Genomic DNA, 26,275 nt, shown 5'->3' on the forward strand with positions numbered 1-26,275 from the left:
CTGTAGTGTTTTTTTCGGTTAGATCAAGATTTTTATCAAGATTTTTGGGGGCCAAGAAGAGGATTTAAGACCAAGAAGATGTGTTCATTTTCAGCTTTCAAAATATTTTTAAATAATAACCATTCAGTATTACTAAGATTTTGCTTAAAATTTCAGAAATACACAGTTTTTGAAACTTTATCTTATTGCTTATATAAGGATCAAAATGTGGGAAAGGTTTTAAAAACTATCTCATAGCCCTGGCCGGTTGGCTCAGTGGTAGAGCGTCGGCCTGGCGTGCGGGGGACCCGGGTTCGATTCCCGGCCAGGGCACATAGGAGAAGCTCCCATTTGCTTCTCCACCCACCCCCCTTCCTCTCTGTCTCTCCCTTCCCCTCCCGCAGCCAAGGCTCCATTGGAGCAAAGATGGCCCGGGTGCTGGGGATGGCTCCTTGGCCTCTGCCCCAGGCGCTAGAGTGGCTCTGGTCGCGGCAGAGCAACGCCCCGGAGGGGCAGAGCATCGCCCCCTGGTGGGCGGAGCGTCACCCCTGGTGGGCGTGCCGGGTGGATCCCGGTCGGGTGCATGCGGGAGTCTGTCTGACTGTCTCTCCCCGTTTCCAGCTTCAGAAAAATACAAAAAAAAAAAACAAAAACAAAAAAACCCCCCACAAAACTATCTCATAAACCTTTCAGACAGCTTTTACTTGTTGATATATATATATATGTCTGTCTACGTGTTTAAATAATGAAACCTACTGAAGGCTTGGATTGCACCATGTTATGTCTGATATTAGGCACAATATGCAGCCCAAGGACACAGAGACTTGATCTAAGAATCAGAGTTGAGATGTCCTCACTTCTGTTCTTATGATTAGCAAAATTTCCTTTCTAAGGCTGCATGTCCAGGTTGTAATTATTCACCCCGAAGAAGCATGGCATGGCCCAAGGGGAGAGGTGAAATGCAGCCTTTGGCCGCAGGCAGCCCTAGCAGGCATGTTGAGCATGCGTGTGGAACTATAGATTTCTAGCATGCATTGCTGGAATATAAACTCTTTGAGAACAGTATTAGTCAGTTTTGTTCACTGTGTTCACATCGTAGGTACTAAGTAAACACTGTTGGAAAAGAATAGATACTCACTTTTGATACAGGCAATTTGTACACGTAATAATGGTAGAAGAGCAAATCATGGCCATTCCCTATTGAGAGTCTTCATTTCCTGAGTTAGGGTGGACATTTCTTATAGATACCTACCCTTCTCCCCACCAAATAACTGTCTCTTGAATGAATGAATGAATGTATATCCAAAGTGGAACTCATCATCTGCCCCCACTAAACTTACTCTACCTTTACTCTCCCCATCTCAGCACATGGCTTCACTGTCTGCTTAGCAGAAATTAGATGTCATCCTTGATTCACCTTTTCCTTCACTTCCTGTGTCTCATTGGTCACCATGTCTTGTCATTTTTTCCTAATTAATAAGTCTATCTCCCTGAAAAAGACTCTAAGCTCTAAATAGGGCAGAGATTAACCTTCTTATTCCCAGAGCCTAGCACAGGCCCATAGTGGGCTCTGAGAGGTATTCATTGAAACGGAAGAAAGAACACGTGAATGAATGAATACCTTTACTTTTTTTTTTTTTTTTTTTGTATTTTTCTGAAGCTGGAAACGGAGGCAGTCAGACAGACTCCCGCATGCGCCCGACCGGGATTCACCCGGCACGCCCACCAGGGGGCGAGGCTCTGCCCATCCGGGGCGTCGCTCTGTTGCGACCAGAGCCACTCTAGCGCCTGGGGCAGAGGCCAAGGAGCCATCCCCAGCGCCCGGGCCATCTTTTGCTCCAATGGAGCCTGGACTGTGGGAGGGGAAGAGAGAGACAGAGAGGAAGGAGAGGGGGAGGGGTGGAGAAGCAGATGGGCACATCTCCTGTGTGCCCTGGCCAGGAATCGAACACGGGACCCCTGCACGCCGGGCCGATGCTCTACCACTGAGCCAACCGGCCAGGGCCAATACCTTTACTTTTGACATTGGTCAGAACTATCTCATGTGGTTTCTTTTGCTCTTATTTTGCCTCCCTTCAATTGACTTTCTGCTTTTCAGACAGATGGATTATATCTTCTGTTTTACTCGGGCCTGGGTAGTGTGGCCTTGCATACTTCTATTGCTGTATCTTTCTCCATTCCTCTCTCTGTAGTCTAGCCGCACTGACTGCTTATTCCTCTGAAATACCTGTGCACTTTTGCTTCTAGGACTTTGCATGTACTTTTTTCATTTGCTTGGATGTCTCTCCACCCCCACCCCACCCCACCTTCCACACACTTATTTTAACTCTTGCTTGTCTCATAGGTCTCAACCTAGACAACATTTTCTCTGAGAGTCCTTTCCTGGACTGAAAACTTGGTTAGGTATTCCTCCAGGGTGCCCCCTGCCACCTAGGTTTGCCCGATATTGTAAGCATCATGTTACTTTCTGATCTTCTGTTATCGTTTCTGTTTTCCCTAATGCCCTGTAACCTTCTTGAGGATTCTTCATTGTTCAAATTTGTATTCCTTGATTGTGCATTGACAATGTCAGGACATGTTGAAAGAATGAATGAGGTAGATCTAAAAGAAAGTACTTTAAAGCAAGCTTTTTCAGCAATAATATCTTTTTTGTTACCTATTTTGATTTTTGATTTGTTCTTTGCAATACTATATGGTTGTCAATGGAATTATTATTTCTCTATAAGGAACTGCATCTCAGAGGTAAAGTGTGCTCTAGGAATGTGTAACTAGTTTTCAGTGGCTGCTGGAGCAATTTATAACAAACTTAATGGCTTCAAACAACACACGTGCATTATCTTATAGTTCTGTGGATTAGAAGTTCTCACTGGGCTGAAATCAAGGTGTTGGCCAGATTGTACACCCTTCTGAAGGCTCTGGGGGAATATATGCTTCCTTGTCTTTTTCAGATTTTAGAAGCTGCCCACATTTCTTGGCTCATGGGCCCTTCCCTCCATGTTCGAAGCCAGCAATAGTGGGTGAGACCTTCTCACATCACTGACCTCTTGTAAGAGTCTGGAGTAAGGACTCATAGTTACATTGTGCCCTCCCAGATAATCCAGGATAATATCTCTATTTCAAATTCATCTAATTAACAGCTTTGATTCCATCTGCAAGCTTCTCCTGTCTGTTTCTTTTTTCTTTTTTTTCATTTTTCCAAAGCTGGAAACGGGGAGGCAGTCAGACAGACTCCCGCATGCGCCCGACCGGGATCCACCCGGCGTGCCCACCAGGGGGCAATGCTTTGCCCCTCTGGGGCATCACTCTGTTGCGTCCAGAGCCATTCTAGCGCCTGAGGCAGAGGCCACAGCCATCCCCAGTGCCCGGGCCATCATTGCTCCACTGGAGCCTCGCTGCGGGAGGGGAAGAGAGAGACAGAGAGGAAGGAGAGGGGGAGGGGTGGAGAAGCAGATGGGCGCTTCTCCTGTGTGCCCTGGCCAGGAATCGAACCCGGGACCCCTGCACGCCAGGCTGACACTCTACCGCTGAGCCAACTGGCCAGGGCCTCTTGTCTGTTTCTGTTTCTGTTAGCTGTCTCTCTTTTAATTAAGGTTCTGATTTTCCATGAGTTAAGAAACAGAAAAGCCAGACTGTTTCATTCAATAAAAATCAGACTACATTGAGTTCAGTCCAGAGAAGTAACATTTGCTGCCAGAGAGCAAGAGCTTTACGACAAACATACAGGTTTTTTGGGGTGGGGGTGACCTAGCTACCCCAGAAGCCCCCACAAAGTGGGTCATTGTAAGAATTAGGGGTTATGCAGAGCAGATGAGCAGTTGTGGTGAGTCAGGGCTCCTGCACTGATGGGCAGAGTAGAGCTATGAGGCCCAGTAAGTGTAGGAGCTTAGCGGAGTGTAGAACAGACGGGTCACTTCACTCAGTTCATGTCTGAGAGGCCAGTTATGTGGAAGAAGTGGAGCTCTTCCCCCCACCAAGGGCTGCAGAAATGCGGCGCGTTTATTTTTCTCAGTTTCTGTCTTAATGCTGGACAGAGAAACGCCCTCTTCTTTCTCCCTGTTGGTCATTAAGGCTAAAGTTTGTGAAGCTAAGTATAAAAAGGAAGGCCATCTGATTAGAAATATAGATGGCCCCTCCACTGGAGACTGATTCGGAATGTGTCATTTTTCCTTCATGAGTGTTACATTGATTCAGAATGTTTGGGGTGTTTAAGAGAAGACTAAGTAGCTTCTACTAAATCTTGCCACTAGATGAAACTGGTCGCAAAGCAGACAGTTCTCAGTCTTCTATGGGCCTTGTCCGCCTGTGAGCGTGATGCCGTGCTTCCTTCTCAAAAAAAGTCACCCTGTCTCCTTGAGCTTCATTTGTGTGGACACTTGTCCAGAGCCGCCCAGCTACGCTGGGACTCAAACCCAGGTTTTCTCCACTGTGGAGCTTGAGCTCTGTGCTTAGAATTGCACTGAGTGATTTCAGAAGTCAGGAGACTTTAGTTTTCGTTGAAGTGCTCACATTAATTAGCAACAGGAATGTATAATTTCCCCCCAGAGGGTCTGTCTCCCCATTTTCTGTGGCCTAATGATTGATTGGTTAGTGTGATCAGCTCTGGAATTTTAGGGTGTATCTCTATCTCTGCACAAGTATGTGCAGCCAGGTGATTGTGGGGCTGGCCGAGCAGCACGTCCCTCCCTAGCTGAGGCTCACGGCCCAGCAGGTGTTATTCTCATGACCTTGCTTCAGACAGAAGTGGCTTGCAGTAAATGCAGTAACATTAAGGAACACTGAAACGACTCGGAGCTCAGAGAGCAGGGGCAGTGAGGGACACTGAAGAACACCGAGCCAAGCTGAGCCAGCGGCGTCTGCTCCCAGTACTGGGGGACCTTGGGCAATCACGTGATCTGTTCTGGGCCTTAGCAGTCCCATTTGTAAAATCAGAACATTGACCTAACTAATGTCTAGTTACTAACTATGCTGTTCTAGGATCAGTTCCTAGAATAACTCTCTGCTGCTGTTGAACTTCCTGTTCTAGGATCCAGACAGATCATAGTGATGTTTATGTTCATTGCCAAGGAGTATTCACCACTAAATGGCTGGATTATTTGATATTTCTACGCAGAGCACAGACTGTGACTTCTGACCAAGAAAAACGGTTGCTGCATCAGCTCCGAGAAATCACCAGGGTCATGAAAGAAGGAAAATTCACTGACAGACCCAGTCCCGAGAAGGAAGCTGAGGAGGCCCCTTACATGGAGGACTGGGAAGGTAAACTCTGTCGTCTTGTTTCTCTGTTAGCTATCAGCCCAGAAAAGAGAGCTTATACATTTTTTTAAGTCAGCTTTATTACTGAAATATAATATATATACAGTAAAATGCCATCAATTTTAAGTATATGGGTGGATGAGTTTCAACAGATGTGTTGAGTTGTGTAGTCATAGAACGTGTCTATCCTCTCAGAAAGTTCTCTCCCCCTTTGAAGCTAGGTCCCTCTTTCCCCTGGTAGCAACTGAACGGCCTCTCTCCCTGTCGTTTTCACCTTGTCTATATAAATGGATCATACCGCATGTGTTTTATTTGTTTGTTTCTAGCTTCTTTGATTTAGCTTAATGCTCTTGAGTTTTGTTTACTGAGTATATTAGCATTTTATTTTTTACTGCTGAGTCATATTTTGTTGTATATATACTATAACTTGTTTCTCCATTTGCTAGTGTGGGAACATTTTGGTTGTTTCCAGCTTTGAGCTGAGCTGTTATGAATCAGGCTGCAATGAACTTTTGCATACAAGTCTTTGGATATATATATTTCTAGTTCCTTGTAGCAATGAGATTTCTGTGTTTTATGGTAAGTGTATGTTTAACTTTATTAGAAACAGTCAACTGGCTTTTCAAAGTGGCTCTGTCATTTTGCCTTCCCACTGGTAATGTATGGGAACTGGAATTACACGTCCTTGGTAACACTTGGTATTGTCAGTCTTTTGAAGGTCAGCCATTCCAATGAGTGTATAGTTGTATCTCAACTGTTACTTTAATTTGCGTTTCCCCAGTGACTAATAATGTTGAACATATCTTTGTGTGCTTATTTGCCATTTATTTTCCTCTCCCTTCTTAAAAATATGAGGGACATTTGTAACAGCTTCTAAACAGTCATGTCTGCTTATCTTTTCATCTGTGTCATTTCTTGGTGTGTTTCTAGTAATATTTTTTTCTTTTGTTATGAGCCCTAATTTCCTGCCCTGTCTGCCTGCCTGCCTGGTAAATTTTGATTGGATGATGGGCGTTGCAAATTTTAAATCGTTGGATGCTGGATTCTGTTTTAGTGCTTTAAACAGTGTTGGACTTCTTTCTGGCATACTGTTAAATGACCAGGAATCACTTTGTTCCCTTGGAGGCTTGTTTACAAGATTTGTTCGAGTGGGTCCAGAGTAGCCTCTACTCCATGGCTGATATCAGAGCCCCTAGTAAGGCTGTCCTCTTGCAGGACTCTGTCTAATTAATGCCCCACAAGGTCTTCCCACTCTGGCCAGTACAGCTGCTCCTAGCTGTGTGTAAGCTCCGGGAATTTTTAGACCTAGTGCTTTCAGTAATTCTTTTCTTGTCCTTGGTAGTTCTTTCTCATACACGCATAGGTCTGACCTCAGCTAAAAACAAGGAAGCGTTCTCTCTGAAGATCTCTGGAGCTCTTTCTCAATGAAGCTCCTTTTTTTCCAGCGTTCTTTCCTGTAAATTCTGGCTGCCCTGGCCTCCCTGAACTCTGATCTGTCTTCCGAACTCAGTGAGACCAGAGGACTGTTTCCCTTTCCTCAGGATCATGCCACCTGCCTGTTCTGTAGTTAGTGTCTGAGAACCAGCACTTCCTCCGTTTTTGGTTTTCTAGTTGTTCGGTGGGAGGAGTCCCCATGCTTCCATCCTTGCCAGAGCAGAAGTAAGACGCTACATAGTTAAGAGCAGAAAGATTCCAGATATGCTAAATAGTTAAGGATGCAGGAGAGGAACCTTAAAAACTAGAAAAAATAGTTGCATATATGTAACTGGCTCTTTAGCAGCACAGAATTTTTTGAGTGTACAAGCAATGTGAGATCCACTCATAATATATAAAAACTCTCAGAAAACAGGACTAGAGGGGAATTTCCTCAACTTGATCAAGAGAAGCTACAAAAATTTACAACTAACATCTTGTTGAATGATGAAAGATGAATGTTTTCCCCCTAGGTTGGGAACAGGCCAGGATGACTTTTCTTATTCGGCACAGTGCTGGAAGTTCCAAGCAGTGCAGTAAGATAAGTAAAAGGGAAGAAAAGACATACAGATTAAAGAAGAAGAAATAAAACTTCCCTATATGCAGATTCCATGATTGCTTATATAATAAACTCCGAGGAATCTATTAAAAAATCCTAGAACTGCCTGACCAGGCGGGGGTGCGGTGGATAGAGCATCAGACTGGGATTCAGAGGACCCAGGGTTTGAAATCCCGAGGTCACCAGCTTGAGCACTGACTCATCAGCTTGAGTGTGGGCTCACCAGCTCGAGTGTGGGGTCGCTGGTTTAAGTGTGGGATCATAGACATGACTCCATGGTCACTGGCTTGAGCCTGGGTGTTGCTGGCTTGAAGCCCAAGGCCGCTGGCTTGGGCCCAGGGTCACTGGCTTGAGTGGGGGGGGGGAGTCACTTGCTCTGCTGTAGCCCCCCAGTCAAGGCACATATGGGAAAGTAATCAATGAACAACTATGGAGCCACAACAAAGAATTGATACTTCTCATCTCTCTCCCTTCCTGTCTGTCTGTCCCTATCAGTCCCTCTCTCTGTCTCTCTGTCTCTGTCACACACACACACACACAAAAAGAAATCCTAGAACTTATAAGTGAATGCAGCAAGGTCATAGAATACAAGATAAACATAGAAAAGTCGATTGTATTTCTGTATATCAGCAATGAATATGTTGACATAAAAAATAATTTTTAATTATTCAAAGAAAGAGGAAGACTTAGGTGTAAAGTTAACAAAACATGGGCAGTACATGTCAGCTGAAAACTGGACAACTCTGATTAAAGAAATCAAAGGTCTAACTAGAGAGACACATGATGTTCATAGATTGGAAGACTCAAGTTAGTACAAATGTCAGTTCTTCCTGAATTGACAAATAGGTTTAACACTATTCCTTGGCAAGAGTTTGTGTAGATACAGCAAAGATTATTCTAAAATGGGTCATGGAGAGGCAGAGGAAATAAGAATAGACAATTTTTAAAAAGAAAAAATGGGAGGAATCAGTGTACCTGATTCCAAGACTTATTATATAGCTATAGTAATCAAGACCTTGTGGCTTGGGTATAGAAATAGACACGCAGATAAAAGGAACAGTACAGAGAACCCAGAAATAGACCCACACAAATATGCACAACTGATTTAAAGGTGCAAAAGCAATTCAGTGGAGAGAGAGCTTTTTAAACAAATGTTGCTGGAGCAATTAGATGTCCATAGCAAAAAATTTTTAAAAATAAAAAAATAAACCTCAACCTAAGTTCTACATGTTATAGAAAAAAATAACTAAAAATATATCATGTGGATATAAATGAAAATTGTAAAACTATAAACCTTTTAGAAAAAAATGGAAAATCCTTGGGATCTAGCATTAGACAAAGAGTTCCTGGACTTGACATCAGAAGCACAATTCATAAAAATAAAAGTAGATAAACTGAGCTTAGCAGAACTAAAAACTTTTGTCTTTAAGACCTTTAAGACAAGCTACACAGTGGGAGAAGATATTTGCAAATCATATATCCAACAAAGGTCTTAATATCTAGAATGTATACTACTCACAAAAATGAGGAGATATTTCAAAATGAATATGAAGCAATAAAAAAAGCATTTGATTTTTTTTATTAAACAACATCAGAAAAGCAAATGACAAGTCAAAGAAAGTTGTTCCATTATGCAAATGAGATACAAAACCAACTTTTATTTCATTGGTGAAAATGCACTATACAAAAGGCTGAAATATCTGCACATTCCCTGATCCCCTAATTTTTGTGAGAGTGTATAAAGAACTTTCAGAACTCAACAGTAAAAAATAAACAAACATCTAATTAGGAAATGGGCAAAAGATATAAGCATATGTTTCACCAAAGAGGATACACAAATAGCAAATAAGCACATGAAATGTTCCACATCTTAGCTACTAAGGAAATGCAAATTAAAAACACAATGAGATACCATTACACACCTATTGAAATGACTAAAACAAAACAAAACAAAAGCAGTAGCACCAAATGCTGGTGAGGATGTGGAGAAAATAGATTTACTCTTACATTGCTGGTATAGGTAGTACACCCACTCTGGAAAAGTTTGGCAGTTTCTCAAAAAACTAAACAGGTGAATACAATATAACCTGGTAATTGCAGTCCTGGGCATTTTTCCAGAGAAATGAAGACGTTGTACGTGACTATTTATAGCAGCTTTATTTGTGGTAGCCCCAAACTGGAAACAGCTCAGATATCCTTCAACAGGTGAAGGATAAAGCTTTTTACAAAAACTATGGTGTATTGATACTGTGGCCATATACTCAGCCATAGAAAATAGTGGGCTATTAAGACATTCAACAACCTGGTTGAATTTCCAGGTAATAATGCTGAGTGAAAAAAGCTAATTCCGCCCTGGCCAGTTGGCTCAGCGGTAGAGCGTCGGCCTAGCGTGCGGAGGACCCGGGTTCGATTCCCGGCCAGGGCACACAGGAGAAGCGCCCATTTGCTTCTCCACCCCTCCGCCGCGCTTTCCGTCTCTGTCTCTCTCTTCCCCTCCCGCAGCCAAGGCTCCATTGGAGCAAAAATGGCCCGGGCGCTGGGGATGGCTCTGTGGCCTCTGCCCCAGGCGCTAGAGTGGCTCTGGTCTCAATGTGGCGACGCCCAGGATGGGCAGAGCATCGCCCCCTGGTGGGCAGAGCATCGCCCCTGGTGGGCGTGCCGGGTGGATCCCAGTCGGGCGCATGCGGGAGTCTGTCTGACTGTCTCTCCCTGTTTCCAGCTTCAGAAAAATGGGAAGAAAAAAAAGAAAAAAGAAAAAAGCTAATTCCAAAAGTTTAGGCATTGTGTGACTCTATATATCTAACATTCTTGAAATGGCAAAATTATAGAAATGGGGAACAGGATAGTAGTCGCCAGAGGTTAAGGAGGTTATGGGGGTAGGAAGAAGTAGATGTGGCCATAAAAGCAACATAAGGGATCCTTGTGTTGATAGAAATATTCTGTATATTGACTCTATTTGGGATAGTGTATTATAGTTTTGGAAGATGTTACCATTGGGAGAAACTGGGTAAAGGGCACATGGGTTTCTGTATAATTTCTTATAATTATCTCAAAATAAAAAGGTTAATTTTTAAAAAGCAAGGGAAGAAAATATATGGGAAAGTGTAGCTTGAATACTTAACAGTTTTATCTTTTGTAATTCAGAGAACACTAGATCAGAGAATACTGCAAAATTTAAAAGCTTATACTAACCTGTAAAAATATTTGTAACAAATATGACTGGAAAGAAATTCTTTAATATATAAAAAGTTCTCTAACTAATTTAGAAATCAGTGATAGCTTCCTATACAAGCAGTACACAAAAAAATGCAGCTGGCTACAAAATATATGAAAAAATATTTCAGTAATCTCCAGTAATCAAGGAAATGAAAACTGTAATCTCTTTTTCCTCCAAATTGCAGATGTTCATTATATAACCCTGTACCCAAATAAGGTAAAATCCATATCTGTTTACTTTCTACCTACCTCTTAGGTATTGTGGAATTTTAGCTACAAATGATGTTAACTTTTAAAGATACTAGCCTTTTCAGATTTAACAATGACATTACATTTCTGACCATATTTCCAATAGTTATTTTACATTAATAATTCTTACTGACTCATTGTTTGCTACTTTCGTGTATACAGTATCTTTTGTGAATTAATTAATTTTTTTATTATTATTAAGTGAGAGGCAGGAAGGCAGAGAGACAGACTCCCGCATGCACCCCAAATGGGATATACCCAGCAAGCCCCCTACCAGGCAATACTCTGCCCATCTGGCCCATTGCTTCATTGCTGGGCAACCAAGCTATTTTAGTGCCTGAGGCAAGGCCATGGAGCCATCCTCAGTGCCCAGGCCAACTTGTTCAAAACAATCAAACCATGGTTGTGGGAAAGGAAGAGAGAGAGAGTGAGAAGGGGGAAGGAGAGGGATGGAGAAGCAGATGGTCACTCTCCTGTGTGCCCTGACCAGGAATTGAACCTGGTACTTCCATACACCGGGCTGATGCTCTACCACTGAGCCAACTGGCCAGGGCCTGTGAATTAAAATATTTTATTATTTTTTGTATTTGTCCGAATACCTTCTTAAGTACCTCCCCTACCCCCCATATAGAGTGCTGTTCTTTCTGCATACTTGGATATCTATACATATCATTTTTTACCTTTATACAAATAATTGGCCAGATATAAAATTATACGATTGTGCCATTTTCCCTTATGGGCCTGAAAACATCACTTCATTCTCTGTATTCATTTGATGTTGAAAATCAGACATCTTATCTCAGTCTGATTCTTCTTCTCTGTGGGCAGCCTGTTTTTAGTTACCTAGTTTGTTTTCTCTCTGGAAATTTGTATTCCCTTTATACTTACACATTTGAATTTGGGCAGGTTCATTGGCATATGTCTGAATATATATGAATGTGTGGATTTTTTCTTTTCTTTTTTTTTTTAGTGATGTCAGTAAATAGGAAGACGGAATATGGGCAAGACTGATCCAGTTGGAATTCTGAAGAGGTGGTCGGGATGGCATCAGTTTAGTTTATTCTTGAATATGGAGTAAGATTGTGGTTCAGTTTTATTTTTGGCATGTATTGTTTTTTTTAAGAGCACTTTTGAAGAGAATGGCATTAATGCTGTGTGTATTTTCAACTCTTCTGTCAGAGATTAGTTGATCTTATGAGTGAGGGTTTATTTCTGGGAATACTATTCTGTTTGAGTCATGTGTTTATCATTATTATTTTTTTTAGAAATAAAATTTAATGGGGTGATATTGATCAACAAGAGTACATTGGTTTCAGGTGAACATCTCATAGCATTTGAACTCTTGATTGTGTTGTGTGCCCATCACCCAAATGGATTTTTCCTAATATTTTTTACATAGCATTTAATGAGTTTTTTCCCTTCTTAAGACTTGAGTCGTTCTTCAGCTAAAGAATATTTTCTTTTATAAGTTCTTTGTTAGTTGATTCCATTTAACCTCATCTGCCTTCTCATTCTAGAATTCTGGTAATTCTGAGGTTGGATATTCTAGATCAGTCTTCCATTTTTCTCATAATTTCTATTTCTCTGTCATTTTAATCTTTGTCCTAGGAGAATTCCTCAACTTGTACGTCTAATATACTAATTTTTAGCCACGCCCATTTCAATCTATTTTCCTCCTCTTTTAAGTTGAAATGTTTTTGTAATTATGACTTTGATAGCTCTTACTTCTCTTTGCTCCCTTTTTTATATTGAAGGCCAGAGTTGGTGTTATCAGTACATTACCCTTCTGAATATTACTGGGAATATCAGTTTAAGGTTGACTGACGTTAACTGCTATTTCCTGCATTCCCTGTTTTGTTTTGTTTTTTAGGGGCTCTTTACATGGTTTACTTAGTTTGGTTCCGCTGTGTTCAACTGCTGATTTCCCGTAGGACCAGCAGTTTTGTGTTGCTTGCTCATGTTTTTAATGAAGTTCTTGAGTAACCGGTAACGTTGGCTGATACAGGCCACCTCAGCAGTTGTGTGAGTCACTGTTCGGTTTCCTTCAGCAGGCCTCCCCCTCCTAAACCAAAACAGATAGCCATGGAAGTCCCAAGGTAAGCGTTGTTCCTGGTGTGGGAAGAAGACAGGAACATGCCAGAAAATGGACTTTTTCAGTGGCTGGGAGCTAATTAGCAAGTAAGCTTCCTCAGCCTCTGCCGTGGACCAAGGAGGTGGTGAGGTTTTGAGGAGCCGAACTCCATTTTACCAAGCATTCCGTCCACAGGCAGGTGAGCCTGGAGGTCAAGGCTGCGCTGGCAAGATTCTTACAGAATACTGTCAGTGATGGTGAGGGTGTGATAAGATGGGTCATTTCTTTATGTCCCTGATAGAACTAAAAATTTATACCATTCTTCTGGGAAGTAATTTGGCAGAGTGTAAAAAAAAGAAGGCTTTTAAAATGTCCGTTCCCTTTGGCCTAGCTTTAATATATCTAGAAGTGTATCTTAAGGAAATAGGCAAGTAGACAGGGATTTATATTCAGAGATCTTAGCTGCTATGTTATAATAAGGGAAAACTGGAAAAACTAAACGTCTTATAGAAGAGGCAGGGCAAATCAGATCAGTTATGTAGCCTGTGTGATGAGATATTTGCAGCCAACTTTAAAATGCCTAATGACATAGAGAAATGCTTGTGATATAATGTTGAAAGGAAAAAATCAGGGTCTTAACATTTTATATATAGTATGATCCTTCTTTATTAATATATATATATAATATATACATACATACATACTTATAATAAAAAGCCAGAAGTAATACAACAAATTATTATCAGTGGTGGGATTCCAGATGATTAGTGTTTCCTTTCCAAAACTTGTATTTTTCAAATTATCCAGTGGGTCTGATTTTTATAATCAGAAAAAAAAGTGAATGTTGTAAAAAAAGCCTCTCTCTACTCTGAATTGCACCAAAAGGAGCCTCTGCTTTTCAGAATTTGCAGGCAAAAAGCGATTTACATTAGGCTTGAGTTTGCTGATTATCCTAATGTGCAGATGGAGTCTGAATCCTCCGCTGTCCGCACCGTGCAGGTGCCGGCACGAGCTCGAGCGCGGCCCATCTGCTGCTGCTCCGCGTGTTCGGCCGACACAGATTTATTTCATTTCATTCTTGAATTTGGCAACATCTTCTCTTTTCTCATTATCGTAGCTGGAATTCGGTACCAGCATTCCTCATTTTGTTTACCAGTTTGTTATTTTCTTTTGTTCCGTTTTGTGAAGATGAGGAAGCCAACAATGGGAATTCTGTCTTCAGAAAACACAGCCCTTGTCCTTCGGGATCTCGGGCACGTCTGACTGAAGCCTCTCTGTTTCTGACACTTGCAAGCCATTTCAGCGGTTTTGATTAGTGGGAAGCCTTCACGGTGTATTTTTCAAAGAGCTTAGCGTTCCTTCCCCCTACCCCACCCCTTACTCCCCAGGAAGATTTGGAAATGGTCCCAAATAGAAATTATAAATGTTAGCCTTGAGCTATGTTCTCTCCATCTGGTGTTCATAGTACTTTTTTTTTTTAACTGAAGGCTCATGTTGTTTGTTTAATCTTCATCACTACTGCAGAAGCTGGAGGTGTGAGACTTCCACTCTGCCCCAAGCACACTGCACTAAGAAGGGATTTTCCTCTGAATGGGTTTGTACAATATTTCAGAGAGCATTGGGCTAGTCAGCCAGACCCCTAAGAATTTCGTAGTGAAACTTCAGAGCTGTTAGTCATCTGCGAGATCTCTTGAATGGATTTGTTGGGACGGTAGGACAGCTTCCCGAGAAGCCTCTTTGAGCCTGACACTGTATTTGGAAGAGACGGTCTTTGTAAGACTTTGTGCTGCTTTTCTCTCTAGGTTACCCTGAAGAGACTTATCCAATTTATGACCTTTCAGATCACATCAAGCGTAGGCAAGAAACAATCCTGGTGGATTACCCGGACCCAAAAGAGCCCTCTGCTGAAGAACTAGCGGAAAGGATGGGGGTGCTAGAAGAGTCTGATCGTTTGGGCTGGGAAGTGCCTGCTGGCCCCAGAGCCCAGGAAGATCACTCTGTTCCCTCCTGTGACCCAGAGCCAGAGACATGTCCCTGCTGCCTTCCTGAGGAAGAGGATCCTGCTGTCCTGGCAGAGAATTATGGGTTCACCGCAGACACTGAGCAAGAGGAAACCACCAACAGTGTGCGGCCCCGGGACTTCCGAGATGAAGGGGTGGGCATCAGCGCCCACAGAGCATGCCCAGGTGGCACGTTAAGGAAGCGGAACCCCCAGGGTTTAGAGTGAAAACAGCCGCTTTGGGGAAGCATCTGTTCCGCTAGTCCCAAGGTGACCTGTGTCTCCTCTCGGAGTTCATCCTTGGCCCTACGCCCTGCACTTCATTCTCTGTGTTTAAAGATCATAGCTCATCAGGTCATGACCACGGATGTCTTGTATCCTTCCTGGTGCTCACACACCTGTCACCTTGTGAAACATCATTGAGATTCATAGGAACACAAGATGGCTTCACTCTTCCTCTTCCTGCCTTTCCTCCATCAGAGAATTTATCCACTGAGTAATTATGGCTAATCTATCATAATTACAGATGGGACCACTCAAGGGCAGAGGTCTGACTCTTCATGCTAAGAATAACAGGCGGTTTACCTGTGAATAAGCAGCAGCTTCCACATGATGAGGACCTAAGGCTGCAAGAGTGAAGATTGCAGAGTCCAAGATGCCTTATTTTCTGGGCGTTGAACAGGTAGGTTAGTGGTACCCTGGGAGATGATGGGGCCAGAGCAGGGCAGGACTCTGCGATCAGACCCTCCTCACAGCAAGGGTCAGCAACTCACAGTGACCTGCACACAAGCTCAGAGGCCTGTTGGGGACTGTTTTGCTCTGATGTTGCCTGGATCTCTAGCTTCCTTTTTGTTCTGCTTACAAGAACTGCCAAACCCAGAAGCACCTGTGTATCTCTGGTCTTCAGTGGCCAGAGGAAGTTTTAGGTAAAGACTTGAGTCCTTGTCCTGCAGAGCCAAGGTTTGAGGCTGCAGGAAAGCCTGCCCAAGGGGAGTGGTCCCACCATGAGGTGCCTAGAAGAGCCAGTGATGGGGAGTGAACCCATCGCTTACGGAGAGTCCTTGCCTTGGACCTGGTTCTGAATGTTGTGCCCTCTGTGGGAAATTTGTTTTCACAACCACATGGATTGAGACAGAAATGACGAGGACCAAGCATGCAGAAAGAGTGCCAGCCGCGCAGGGCAGGCGTGGAGTGTGTCTGCTGCGGAGAAACAGGGTAGCGGCCCGGGGGAGGAGAGCACTGGGTTCAGAGCTGGGGAAAGAAGGGAGTAGGTGAAGGCTGGGAGGAATTTGACCAGACTACAGGCCTGACCCCCGAGCTGCCATCTGTCTTCTTGAGGTGAGATGGCAGCATGTATTCCGTCCAGTAAAGATGAGTGAGTCCAGTTCACATGTAACACCTGAGAGTTTTCAGAGGGCACATTCCTGAGGACAGTCCCAGTCATGAAATGTGGAAGACTTGAAAAGGAGGAAATTATGTAAAGGTAGATAAGGCTTTAAGAATTCATTGTTCTTGGCACAGGATGCTAGGAAAGGACTTTAAATCACACATATGAGCATACAGAGTTCTGTCAGGGGTATGGTATTAAGATAATTTCAGTTCCTGCTGGACATTTCTTGTTAATGAACTAGAGAGAAGTCACCGAAGACTGAGCCTAAAGGAAGTATATTGCATCTATCTTAATGTGGAACACTTGATTCACTTGTAACAAATGCAGTTTAAAATGTACTGAAACAATCTAAAGGTAATGCAATGTAATGCTAAAGATAAAAAATAATGTAGGTCTCTTTACTGTTTTGATAAATTGTTTTTCATGTTATTTCCCTTCATTCACAATGAGAGGTTGACCTACAAGGAGAGTCCTGGGTCCCTGTTTCAAATTTCTTTTCTGCCTTAGGATATAATTCCTTGATTAAAGAGACAGGTTTTCTCCTGGCTTATCCCTTCATTTATTCATTCAGCAGCTCAGAGCTAGGCAATAGGAACAGAAAGTTCAATTCCTGCCTTTTAAAAACTCAGTTTAATGTGGGAGCCTTACCCAATTAATTTTTTTAATGAACTATAAACTATAAAAGGGCTCAAGTCCGTGAATTCTGCGTTTGTGAGTCCATCCCCATCTGTCCTGACAGTCAAGTCCTATCAGCATAGTAAACCCTCTGAGTCCTGGCTGTCTCATCTCTAACGCAAGGGGTGCAAGTCCAGGCCCACAGGGTGGTTATGAGGAGCAGAGGACATCGTCAGTGCCTCTGAAGAGCACTGGTTCTGTCTCATACATGGTAACCACTTGGTAAATGTTTCACAGCTAAGGCTTCATGCTACAATTGAGATGCAGACCCAAATCTACAGGAAAACAAAGAAAGATCATTTCTGCCAAAGTACTCCCAAGAAACTCCAGAAAAGTGGATGGATCTTTATTTTATTTTAAATTTATTTTTTAAGAGAGGTAAGAGAAAGAGACAGGAACACTGAGCTGCCCCTGTGTGTGCCCCGACGGGAACCACACCAGAGCCCTCCGCGCTCCAGGGCGAGGCTCCGAGCAGTCGGGCTGTCTGGCCAGGGCTTAATGTTTTTTAATTGATTTTTTTTTTTTAACACAGACAGAAAAAGGGAGAGAGAGGGAAGGGGGAACGGATGTATTCATTTGTTGTTCCTCGGTCATGCATTCTTCAGTTGCTTCCCGGGTGTGCCCTGACCGGGAATCAAACCCGCAACCTTGTTGTTCCGGGATGACACTCTTAACCGACTGAGCTAACCGGCCAGGGCCGAGGTGGAGCCTGAGTCATGCTGAGGACATCCCCAGGTGGGCAGGGCAGAGAAGACATTCTTGCAGAAAAAGTGCTGGAGAAGGCAGTGGGGAGCATGGGTGCTCAGATGTCGTGATGAGGTTGCTGTGTAAGCTGTTATACAACCTAGTCTATTTTTGAAGGTTAATCTTTGGGGGAAACTGGCTTATGGAAGTATTAATAGTTCCTGCCAGAGTATTAAGACTTCATGATGGCTCTTGCTGCCCTAGCCCTTGGCTGTTTATGTGGCAGGTACATATTTACATATTTTATTTCAGAAATTTTATTTACTGTTCAATCATTTCAGATTATACAGTCCTTTTTGGCATTTTCTAGAATGATTTTACCCTTCAGGGATGACAACTACATGTGACCATACAACCCAGGATGAGCAGGATCACGGAGCTGGTTTTTATGATGAGGTCTGATCTCTCTCTCCTTCTCTCTCAGAACTGGTGTGGGCTGTGAGCTCGCTGTCCCCTGTACTAGGTCTGCAGTGGCCTCTGGGCACTGTGGCAGTCACACCTCTGGGTGCAGACAGCGGGCCTAGGAAACAACTTGTCATCTGGGACCATGCTTGGTAAATCAGGTGGGTGACCCAGCCAGGAGATGCTCTTTCCTGGTTGTAACAGAGGAACAAGGAAAGTACCCCTTAGATTCGTGACCCGTGATGTGTGAGCTCCACAAGCTTGGCTAGGGAGCTGTGTTGAGTGGAGGCACGTGTGGCCTCTAGAAAAGATGGTCTAGGAGAACCGCACTCTGCTCCCTCTATGGCTTGAATGAGCAAACACTCCTGGTCCAAACTGGGATACTTGGGAAAAGGGAGCTTTAACTGTTATGCCAGGCCTGACCTGTGGTGGCGCAGTGCATGGAGCCTTGACCTGGAACGCTGAGGTCGCCGGCTTGAAACCCTGGGCTTGCCCGGTCAAGGCAACTACAGGGAGTGGATGCTTTCCACTCCCCCCTTCTCCTCTCTCTAAAATCAATAAAATCTAAAAAAACCAATTATGCCTGGATAACAGATATGAACCACGATTGTCCTAGACATACGGTCACCTGGTCCGTGGTATTTAAAAGGTTTGTCCTTAACCTGTCCACTAGACAATAAAAACCTCTTTTCTTTTACATCATACCCTGCGTGTGCTGTTTCCCACAGAGGCAGGGCTAAGGAGCATGTCCACACTTTAGGCAGGACATGCTCTTGGCTACATAAAAACTCCAAATCAGGGGTAATAAACCAGTCTTCCTAATTGCCACATTCTTAAATTCCCTCTCAACCTAGACTGTATTCCAAAGGAAAATCTAGCACTTCACCATTCAACAGTATTGAGAAAACACCTGAAGTATCCATGCCTTTTCTTTGACCATATATATTTGTGTGTGTGCGTATAATTTTTAGGAGAGGAGGGCAGATAATGAGGCAGACTCCCGCATGCACCCTGACCAGGATCCACCTGGCAACCCCACTGGGGCTGAAGCTCGAATACCAAGCTATTTTTAGTGCCTGAAGCTGATGTGCTCCAACAGAGCTATTCTCAGCACCCGAGGACAATGCTTGAACCAACTGAGCTACTGGCTGTGGGAGAAAAAGAGGGACGTCCATATGTTAGGTCAGCACTCTATCCACTGAGCCACCGGCCAGGGCTGCTTTGGCCATTTTCATAAAAATCTTTCTAAAACGCACCTAACCTTTTCTCACTTTTTTAGTAATACATACAAATAGGACAAACTTCTTTTTCTTAAGAGTATTCCTTCTCTGAGCACCAATTTCCTCATCTCTGAATTTAGTATACCCACCTTGTAAGGCTAGCGGGATGAAAGGAAATATGGTTTATAGTGTTCGTCCCAGGATGTAGCATGCTGTGGGTGCTCACGACAGCATCGCCAGTCACCCAGTCCTGTGCTGCTGGGCTGTTAGACCAGACACCCCAGACACCCTCCAAGTCTGCGGGTGACTTTGGCTGTGACCTCCCCCTTAGGATCACAGTTAACTTCCACTTCAGCTTCCAGCCACAACTGCAGCCTCCTGTGCCCTTGGCTTCAGCCCTGCCCCAGGCGGAAACAAGAGCATGTCTGACGCCTGTTTAAATAGGTTAAGCTCTGGGTCGGGCCTGAGGAATCAAGTGGCTGCGTCTTCATGTTATTTCTAATCTAGGCCTTGCCACCCTGTTTGTTTGTTTTAGCTCCATAGCGTTGGGTTCCTAAGGGCCAGGCCCTCAGGGTACTCCGGAACCATCAGCCCTTTTCCCAGGTGGCGTAGCTGACCCTGCAGAAGACTGTTCTGACTTGCGTCCCTTCGGCCCCCACCATTCTTCCAGCCCTCCCCAGCCTCTGTGTGTAGTTCTGACCATCCTTAAACCTGAAGAGCACAGGCCAGAGGGAAGACAGCGCTGGCCCACCTGCCCTTGTTTCCAAACACACCATGATGCCCTCGTTACCGCCAGCCTCCTCCTGCTCAGCCAGAGGCTCTTAGGACAGAAGGAATGAATGGTGTAGAAAAAACACTTAGGTAAAAATCATGGGATTTTTCTCTCCTTTTATAGGAAAAAAATAACATAGAAGTGTTGAAACAGTTCAAGTTTAATTTGTTGATACACGGTCTGTACTTAGACAAACACTGAAGTTATACAACGTACACAATGTGAACATGGGAAAATACCAACTTTGTCATTGCACATACCAAGAAGGAAATATATTTGCTCCAGAATACCAAAGGGTTTATTCAAAAAGTCAATAAAAGCAGTTATGCAAGTTCATCTAAAACTCCAGATAATTTTGAACAAAAATAAAATGTCCGACCACTCCAAAAGAGGAAAAGACAGTCTTGTGCGAATAGACATACACATTCTAAGCATTATAAAACTAGCTAAATGTATGTTCTCAGCAAGAGGAGTGTCACCCATCCTGACCAAGTCCCCTTCGTCACCAAACACAGGAACAAGGCTGGAGTCAGGCTTCCCTTTCTGAGCCACTCTTAACGTACATCTGGGCCTAGTCTCCACCTCTGCCTGCGCCTTGATGAGGGAAGGGGGCGGGGCAGGAGAACTGAAAACGAAAGGAGTGTGAGTGACATCTTTCTTAGGAAAGAAAAAAGGCACAGTGATGAGCTAGAAAAGATAGTGATGAAAGCAAGGATCCCCTTTCAGTCACCCTGATGCCCATGGCAAGCTTTGACAGTCCAACCTCCTTGTTTTGTAGATGAGAAAACAGACCTAAGACATTAACATGGTTTGCTCAAAACACACAGCCACTAAGTACGGGAATGCTTTCTGTAAGACCGATGTGCCTCAACTTGGTTGGAGAATTTAAAAACCAAACCTGTCCCAATCCCTCTGCTCTGCCTCTCCCCCACATCCTGAAATGACAGAAAATTACAGCTGCAAGTATGAGAGGACAGGTGACCAATAAACTCATACAACAGCCCCATCCTTTGGCTTGGTCCTGGGGGTTGCTGCAGTTCCACGAGCCAGGTCCCAACGGGGCCCCGAGTGCAGGGGGCTTAGGGCCCGCTCCCTGCTGAGCACCACAAGAAAGCCTCATTCAGCTCGTGAACAAGTGTGCTGAGGGCCACCTGGCAGCTCAGGGCCCAGCGCTGTCTGGACTGGGCTGAGGAATCCTAGAGAGGGGCAGGCCAGTGTTGCTGCAGTGAGGGAAAACCAGGGACTCCATCTGGGAGATGGAATTTGTGCTTTCATAACAGCCATGGACACGGCCAGCCCAGTGTCCCCCTCACTGCAGACCCACAGTGAGGAAAGATGGGCCTTAGTGTGAAGTCATCACTGTTGCTTGTTAAATTTAGAACTGCCCCCAAACAAACGTGCCATTTAGTATTTTATATATGCCCTGCTATTTACAGAGCAAAGAAAAACTTCTGCTTCTGCAATTTTCTTGCTGCTTCTGTCACTGTCAGAGTCAGATGGGCTCCTAAGGTTCTCTGCTAGCCTGTGGTTACGACTCCCTGGCTTCCAAGACTCCCCTCAGCATGGGTCTGGACCTCACGTGCTCCTTCTGAACCAGTGTCGTGATTGTTAAGGCACATTCACTAGAATATGTTCATATTCATCCAAAAGCATGAACGCTACACACCAATTTCTCCAGGTAATGCAGAAAGGAAACTGAAACAACCGTCTTAGACGGCACAACTGTCTTAGCGTCCTTCTAATCAGAGCCCTTTCCCAGGTACACTTTCTTGCCAAACAGCAAAGTCCACAGGTCCACTCCACCCTCAATCCTTTCCTACTCCCTTAGACAGTATGATCACAGTAAGAAACTTCCTTTGCTTGCAGATTGCCCCTTTCCCCAAACAGAGATGCAGACAGACACAGAGCACCTTGGAGCAGCAGGAAAGAACAAGAGGAGTCGGGGACGCGAACTTCACCACTCTGCAGAACAACTGTTTTGGGGGCAGAGGGTGTAGAGCTTTGGGGTAGGGCCCCAGAAGGAGTTACAAAGCCAGGAGCAGTCAGAGAAGAGCTGCCTAAGGTTCCACTGCCTAATACCCTTGGGGACTGCTCATTCTGTCATCCAGTTCCCTGCCCAACAAAGGACCATCTAGGGGGAGGGTATGAAGGGCAAGAAGTCTTACCATGGGAGAGGCTGAACCCATGTCGTCTGCAGGGGCCCTGGCAGCTTTGAGTCTTTGGGCCCGTGGCCATGAGGCCAGAAACCAGCATCACCAGGAATAGGGTTGTATGAATGGAATTTGTGAGGCTGGGTCTTGAGCAGGTGACTCAACTGCTCTTGCTTGTCACTCAGTGCCCAACAGAGGGTTTTGCTGCTGAGCCACCCTACTCCACAGCCAGGCTGGAGAGCTCGGCCCGCATTCCTGGCCCCACCGGAATGTCCAGCCAGCCCCTCCCTGGTGCACTAGGACAGAGCAGGGGACAGGAGCTTGCCATTGTGCTTCTGATTTTTCTTCTCTGCCGCCAGGACCCCCTCCCCCCCCAGGGTTACCAAATCAGCCTGCTCTACCTTAAAATCACAGACCGAGACAAACAGCTTGAACAGACATTAGAGAGCATTGAGTTTCTATAATCCCAGATGTCAGCAGGTCCCTTCTCAAACAGAAAAGGAAGAGCCAAACTGGGACTATGGAAAGGACGATGGCACCACAGGATTTCCCTGGGAAGTGGACCGGTGCTGTGCAAGAAGTGCTGGCACCCTCAGAACACTGTGCCAACAAAAACTAGACCACTGCAGGGGCCGCTTACAGAAACACCCAAGGGGTGGCAGACTGACGCTGTAACAGCTTGGCGCTGCTTTAAGTATTCACCAGAGGACAACTAGATTGTGAGGATCTGAGAGCATACACTTCCACTTAATTTGAAACCACTCCTCTGCCTCACTGACATGTTCGGTGTCTTCTACGCAGCCTTTCCGAGCATAGCTACTTTGAAGGGAGGAACAAGTTCTACATGCTTCCCACTGATTTCTGATATCCATCTGGGCAAGTAGCCTCCGCCAGGGTCAATGACAAAAAGGCAAGAGATGTTCACCAGTCATCAGGGAGAAGGATGGTGGGAGAGGGAGATCAAACCCCGCCCCAGAATGCCCGCCCATCACACCCAGATGTAGAAATGGGCTGTAGCCTGCTACGCCTGCTTCCTGGGGTGGCCGGACTCGGGTCACCCTGCTCGGTCTGACACGCACAAAGCCAGACGGCTTTCAGCAAGAAACTGCCCAACCTCCTACTGAAATGGTTTCAGTGTCTTACGTCAACTCAGACATTGCCAAGTCTCTGGAATTAGGCAAAGGGGCTAGGGCATATGGACCGGGCCCTAGGAAGGCCCAAAAGCCAGATAGTGGGGGGGTGAGGAGGGATGGGAACAAAGAAATCCAGTGAGCTGAAGTTCTAACTGCTGCCACTGACCTGCCAGATGACCCAAGGCATGTAGCATTTTCTGAGTGATGTCCCTAAGGTGACAGAGTTGTACTGATTGATCTCTAAGAGTCCCGCCGCCTCTGACTTCTTGTGGTTCTAAAATACTCCCTGCTCTCCTCACGAGTCCAATTCCTCCTCCCCGAGAACCAGAGAGGCCCTCAGCGACCATCACCTAGGCTGATGGCAACAGGATCTGAGGCACAGGCAAGAGCACCTGGAACTTCCCAGGCACGGCCACCTGTGTGCAGTCTGGGGCTGGTGCTCAGGGCCCGTCCCCGGCTCCTGTGTCCCGTAGGCCCCATCCTCTAAGACATCTGGCCATGAGGGCCAGCCTCCTGCTCCTCTGCGCAGACGGAACCTAGAGAAATCAAATGAGCTGGAACCCTCGGCCACCAGCCCATTCCCACAGCCAGGCCCCTGCGGTCCCTTCCCCCACCCCCAGTAGCCAGTAACCTCTCCCAGGCCTGGTGGAGGCCTTCTCAACTCAGGGACTCCACACTCGGCTACCAAGTCCTCTGCCGTGTGAAGGTGATGCACGGTCCACACCCACTCACTCCCACTGTGCCCCTCACTGTCGGAGACCCGCTGTCAGCTGGCTCCTGGGCTGAGTGGGAGGCTGGGCCACAGCAGCCCCGCCCTGTGCTTCCTCCCTCTCCCTCCACACCTCTTCCTGCCTTCCCAGCTTGGCAAACATGACTGCAGCACGATACTACCCCAGAGTAGGTGTGTGTGTTGATCTTGGGGCACAGAAAGCATTCATTCTGGCCCCTTTACACACACCCCACTCAGTACCTGGCTGGCCAGGCCAGGGGCCCACCGAGAGCCACAGGTTCATCTGGCAGGAGGCCTATGTACAGGGGGTGAGCAGGGCTGTCTCCACGGGTGGGCAGCTCCGCTCCAGGCTGGGCAACCCCAACGGGCATGAGGAGGCCTCTATTCACAGGCCAGCTTGCTGTCGAAGCTGGACAGGGCAATGGCAAAGGCCTGCAGCGCGCACAGCGGGTAGTTGTAATCCATGGTGAACACGTCCTCTGCCACGCGGCCAAACTGCATCACGATGTAGTCCGCTGGAGCCGGCACAAGGGGAGACAGAGATAAGGATGGTAGCAGTGGGGAAAGACGGACAGACGCCCAAATCACACAAAAGAGAAAGGGAGGAGCACAGATGCCATGGGAATCCCAGAGGAGGTAGAACACAGACCAGTTGGGAGAGGGCAGGAGAGAGGGGGCAAAGGAGAAGGAAAGAGACCCACAAACACCAGGAGACGGGGAGAAGGGAGTCCAGTCACAGGACAGTCCTGAGACTGCTGAGTGCACAGAATCGAGTCAGCACTCCAGAGAAGGTTCTCCCTGGGCCTCCTGGTCACTGGGATTCTTCACATCTAATCTACGCTGCAGCACCCACTTCCTTAAGCACTGGCCTGAATGGGCAGGGCTCACATGCTGAACCCTGAGTGGGGAGCCCTGGCTAGCACGTGGACAGTAAGGAGTAAGGCAGAAACACTCACGGTCGTTGCCATGGATGATCTGGAAGTTCTTCACGGAGGCCTGTGTGACACGCCCGTGGAAGTTGAGTACGTACGACTGTGTGTCGTCATTCCAGACAGGCGTCTTGTTTTGCAGCTCAATGATAGTCTCTGTGTTCTTGTTCTGCCAGCGTGCTAGCAGCGTCTCATGCTCCTAGGAGAGCAGTCTCACCTGAGCCAGGCCTAGGCCTTGACGGCATTACCAACCCAGGGGCCATGGGATCTGGCCCAGGACTGAAGGTCCTTAGATTTCCCTAGACCCCCAGGGCTTCGCACACTTGGCCTCCTACATATAGACACAGCAGCTGGAACTCTGCTCTGAGCAGCTCACGCAGAGGCTGGGGTGATGGGGGGCGGGGGGCGGGGTAGAAACTCACGTTGCGAGGCCGGATGCAGACTCTCTCATGAACCATGTTCATGCCCGGGACAATCACACTCATCTTCCGTGGCCCCTTAAAACCTAAGACATTTGTCTCCTGGGAAACAGAAGAACAGTGGCACCTGAGGACTCTACTGACTACTGGGGAGACTGGGAGGAAGGGAATAGAGATGATTAGTTCTCATCCTTTCCACCTCAACGTCTAATAGGCATCTCTAAATTCAGCACATCCAGAAGTGAGCTCTGGACTCGGCCCAAACTAGCTCCCCTTACAGTCCTCTCAGGCAAACCTCTCGGGGTCACACATGACTCCTCTCACACCCCACCTTCTCCTCTATCAGCTAATGCAGTCAGCTACGCCTTCAAATTACATCAAAGATCTGACCAGTCTTTGCCACCAGCATCCTTCTCTGAGATCACAGTACCAGGCCCCGGTGGATTCCTGTTTCCATCCTTGGCCCCCTACCCCCTCCTCCGTCACCCGTCCTCCACACACAGTCAGTGGTGCCATTAGGTCACGTTTTCCTCCCTAGTTCAGAGAAAAGGCGAAAGCCCACCAGGCCTCACCATGTGGCCCCATCACCTCCTCCTCGCCGTGACCCTGCCCTGCACTCACTGCCCTCCTGCTGTCCCCACATGCCAGGCCTCCAGGACTCTGCGCTCCGAGCGGTACTCCCAGCACTGAGGTGGCTGGCCCTCGCTTCCTTCTGCGTTATACCCAGGTGCTGCCTCAGCGCGGCCCCCCGGCCATCCTTCCTAAAAATGTCATACACACCGGATACTTCGTAGCCCTATTCCATTTTATTTTTTCAACTTAACATTTATCAGGAACATATTTATTTTGTTGATATGTCTGTTTTGTACCTTATCTCCCCCACTAAAGGTTTAAGCCCCATAAGGGTATAAA

At 45.9% G+C, this 26,275-nt stretch overlaps 2 protein-coding genes across 16 annotated transcripts in view; one reads left to right on the forward strand and one right to left on the reverse strand.

The window, feature by feature from the left end:
• The window catches only part of RIC3 (RIC3 acetylcholine receptor chaperone), a 137,364-nt gene that overhangs the window by 33,294 nt on the left and 77,795 nt on the right, over positions 1-26,275 (forward strand). Inside the window, exons 5-6 of one of the 4 annotated variants that reach the window (XR_010749121.1) lie at positions 5,090-5,235; positions 14,603-15,485. Coding sequence is in view for 3 of the 4 variants with exons in the window: in XM_066366331.1 (XP_066222428.1) it covers positions 5,090-5,235; positions 14,603-15,027 (571 nt within the window). In the remaining variant the exon portion in view is untranslated. Of the gene's footprint in view, positions 1-5,089; positions 5,236-5,704; positions 5,887-14,602; positions 16,604-26,275 lie in introns of those variants that run through there. The other 3 variants (XM_066366331.1, XM_066366341.1, XM_066366350.1) reach the window with 3 other exon arrangements.
• Positions 20,145-26,275, reverse strand: part of TUB (TUB bipartite transcription factor) — a 96,047-nt gene continuing 89,916 nt past the window's right edge. For all 12 annotated transcript variants that reach the window (XM_066366301.1, XM_066366267.1, XM_066366260.1 and 9 more), the window contains 3 exons: positions 25,367-25,465; positions 24,972-25,143; positions 20,145-24,530 (listed from right to left, as the gene is read on the reverse strand). In XM_066366301.1, the coding sequence (XP_066222398.1) occupies positions 24,397-24,530; positions 24,972-25,143; positions 25,367-25,465 (405 nt within the window). In that variant the 3' untranslated portion in view covers positions 20,145-24,396. The remainder of the gene's footprint in view (positions 24,531-24,971; positions 25,144-25,366; positions 25,466-26,275) is intronic.

Source organism: Saccopteryx leptura, chromosome 1, assembly GCF_036850995.1.
Source record: "Saccopteryx leptura isolate mSacLep1 chromosome 1, mSacLep1_pri_phased_curated, whole genome shotgun sequence".
NCBI classification, from domain to species: Eukaryota; Metazoa; Chordata; class Mammalia; order Chiroptera; family Emballonuridae; genus Saccopteryx; species Saccopteryx leptura.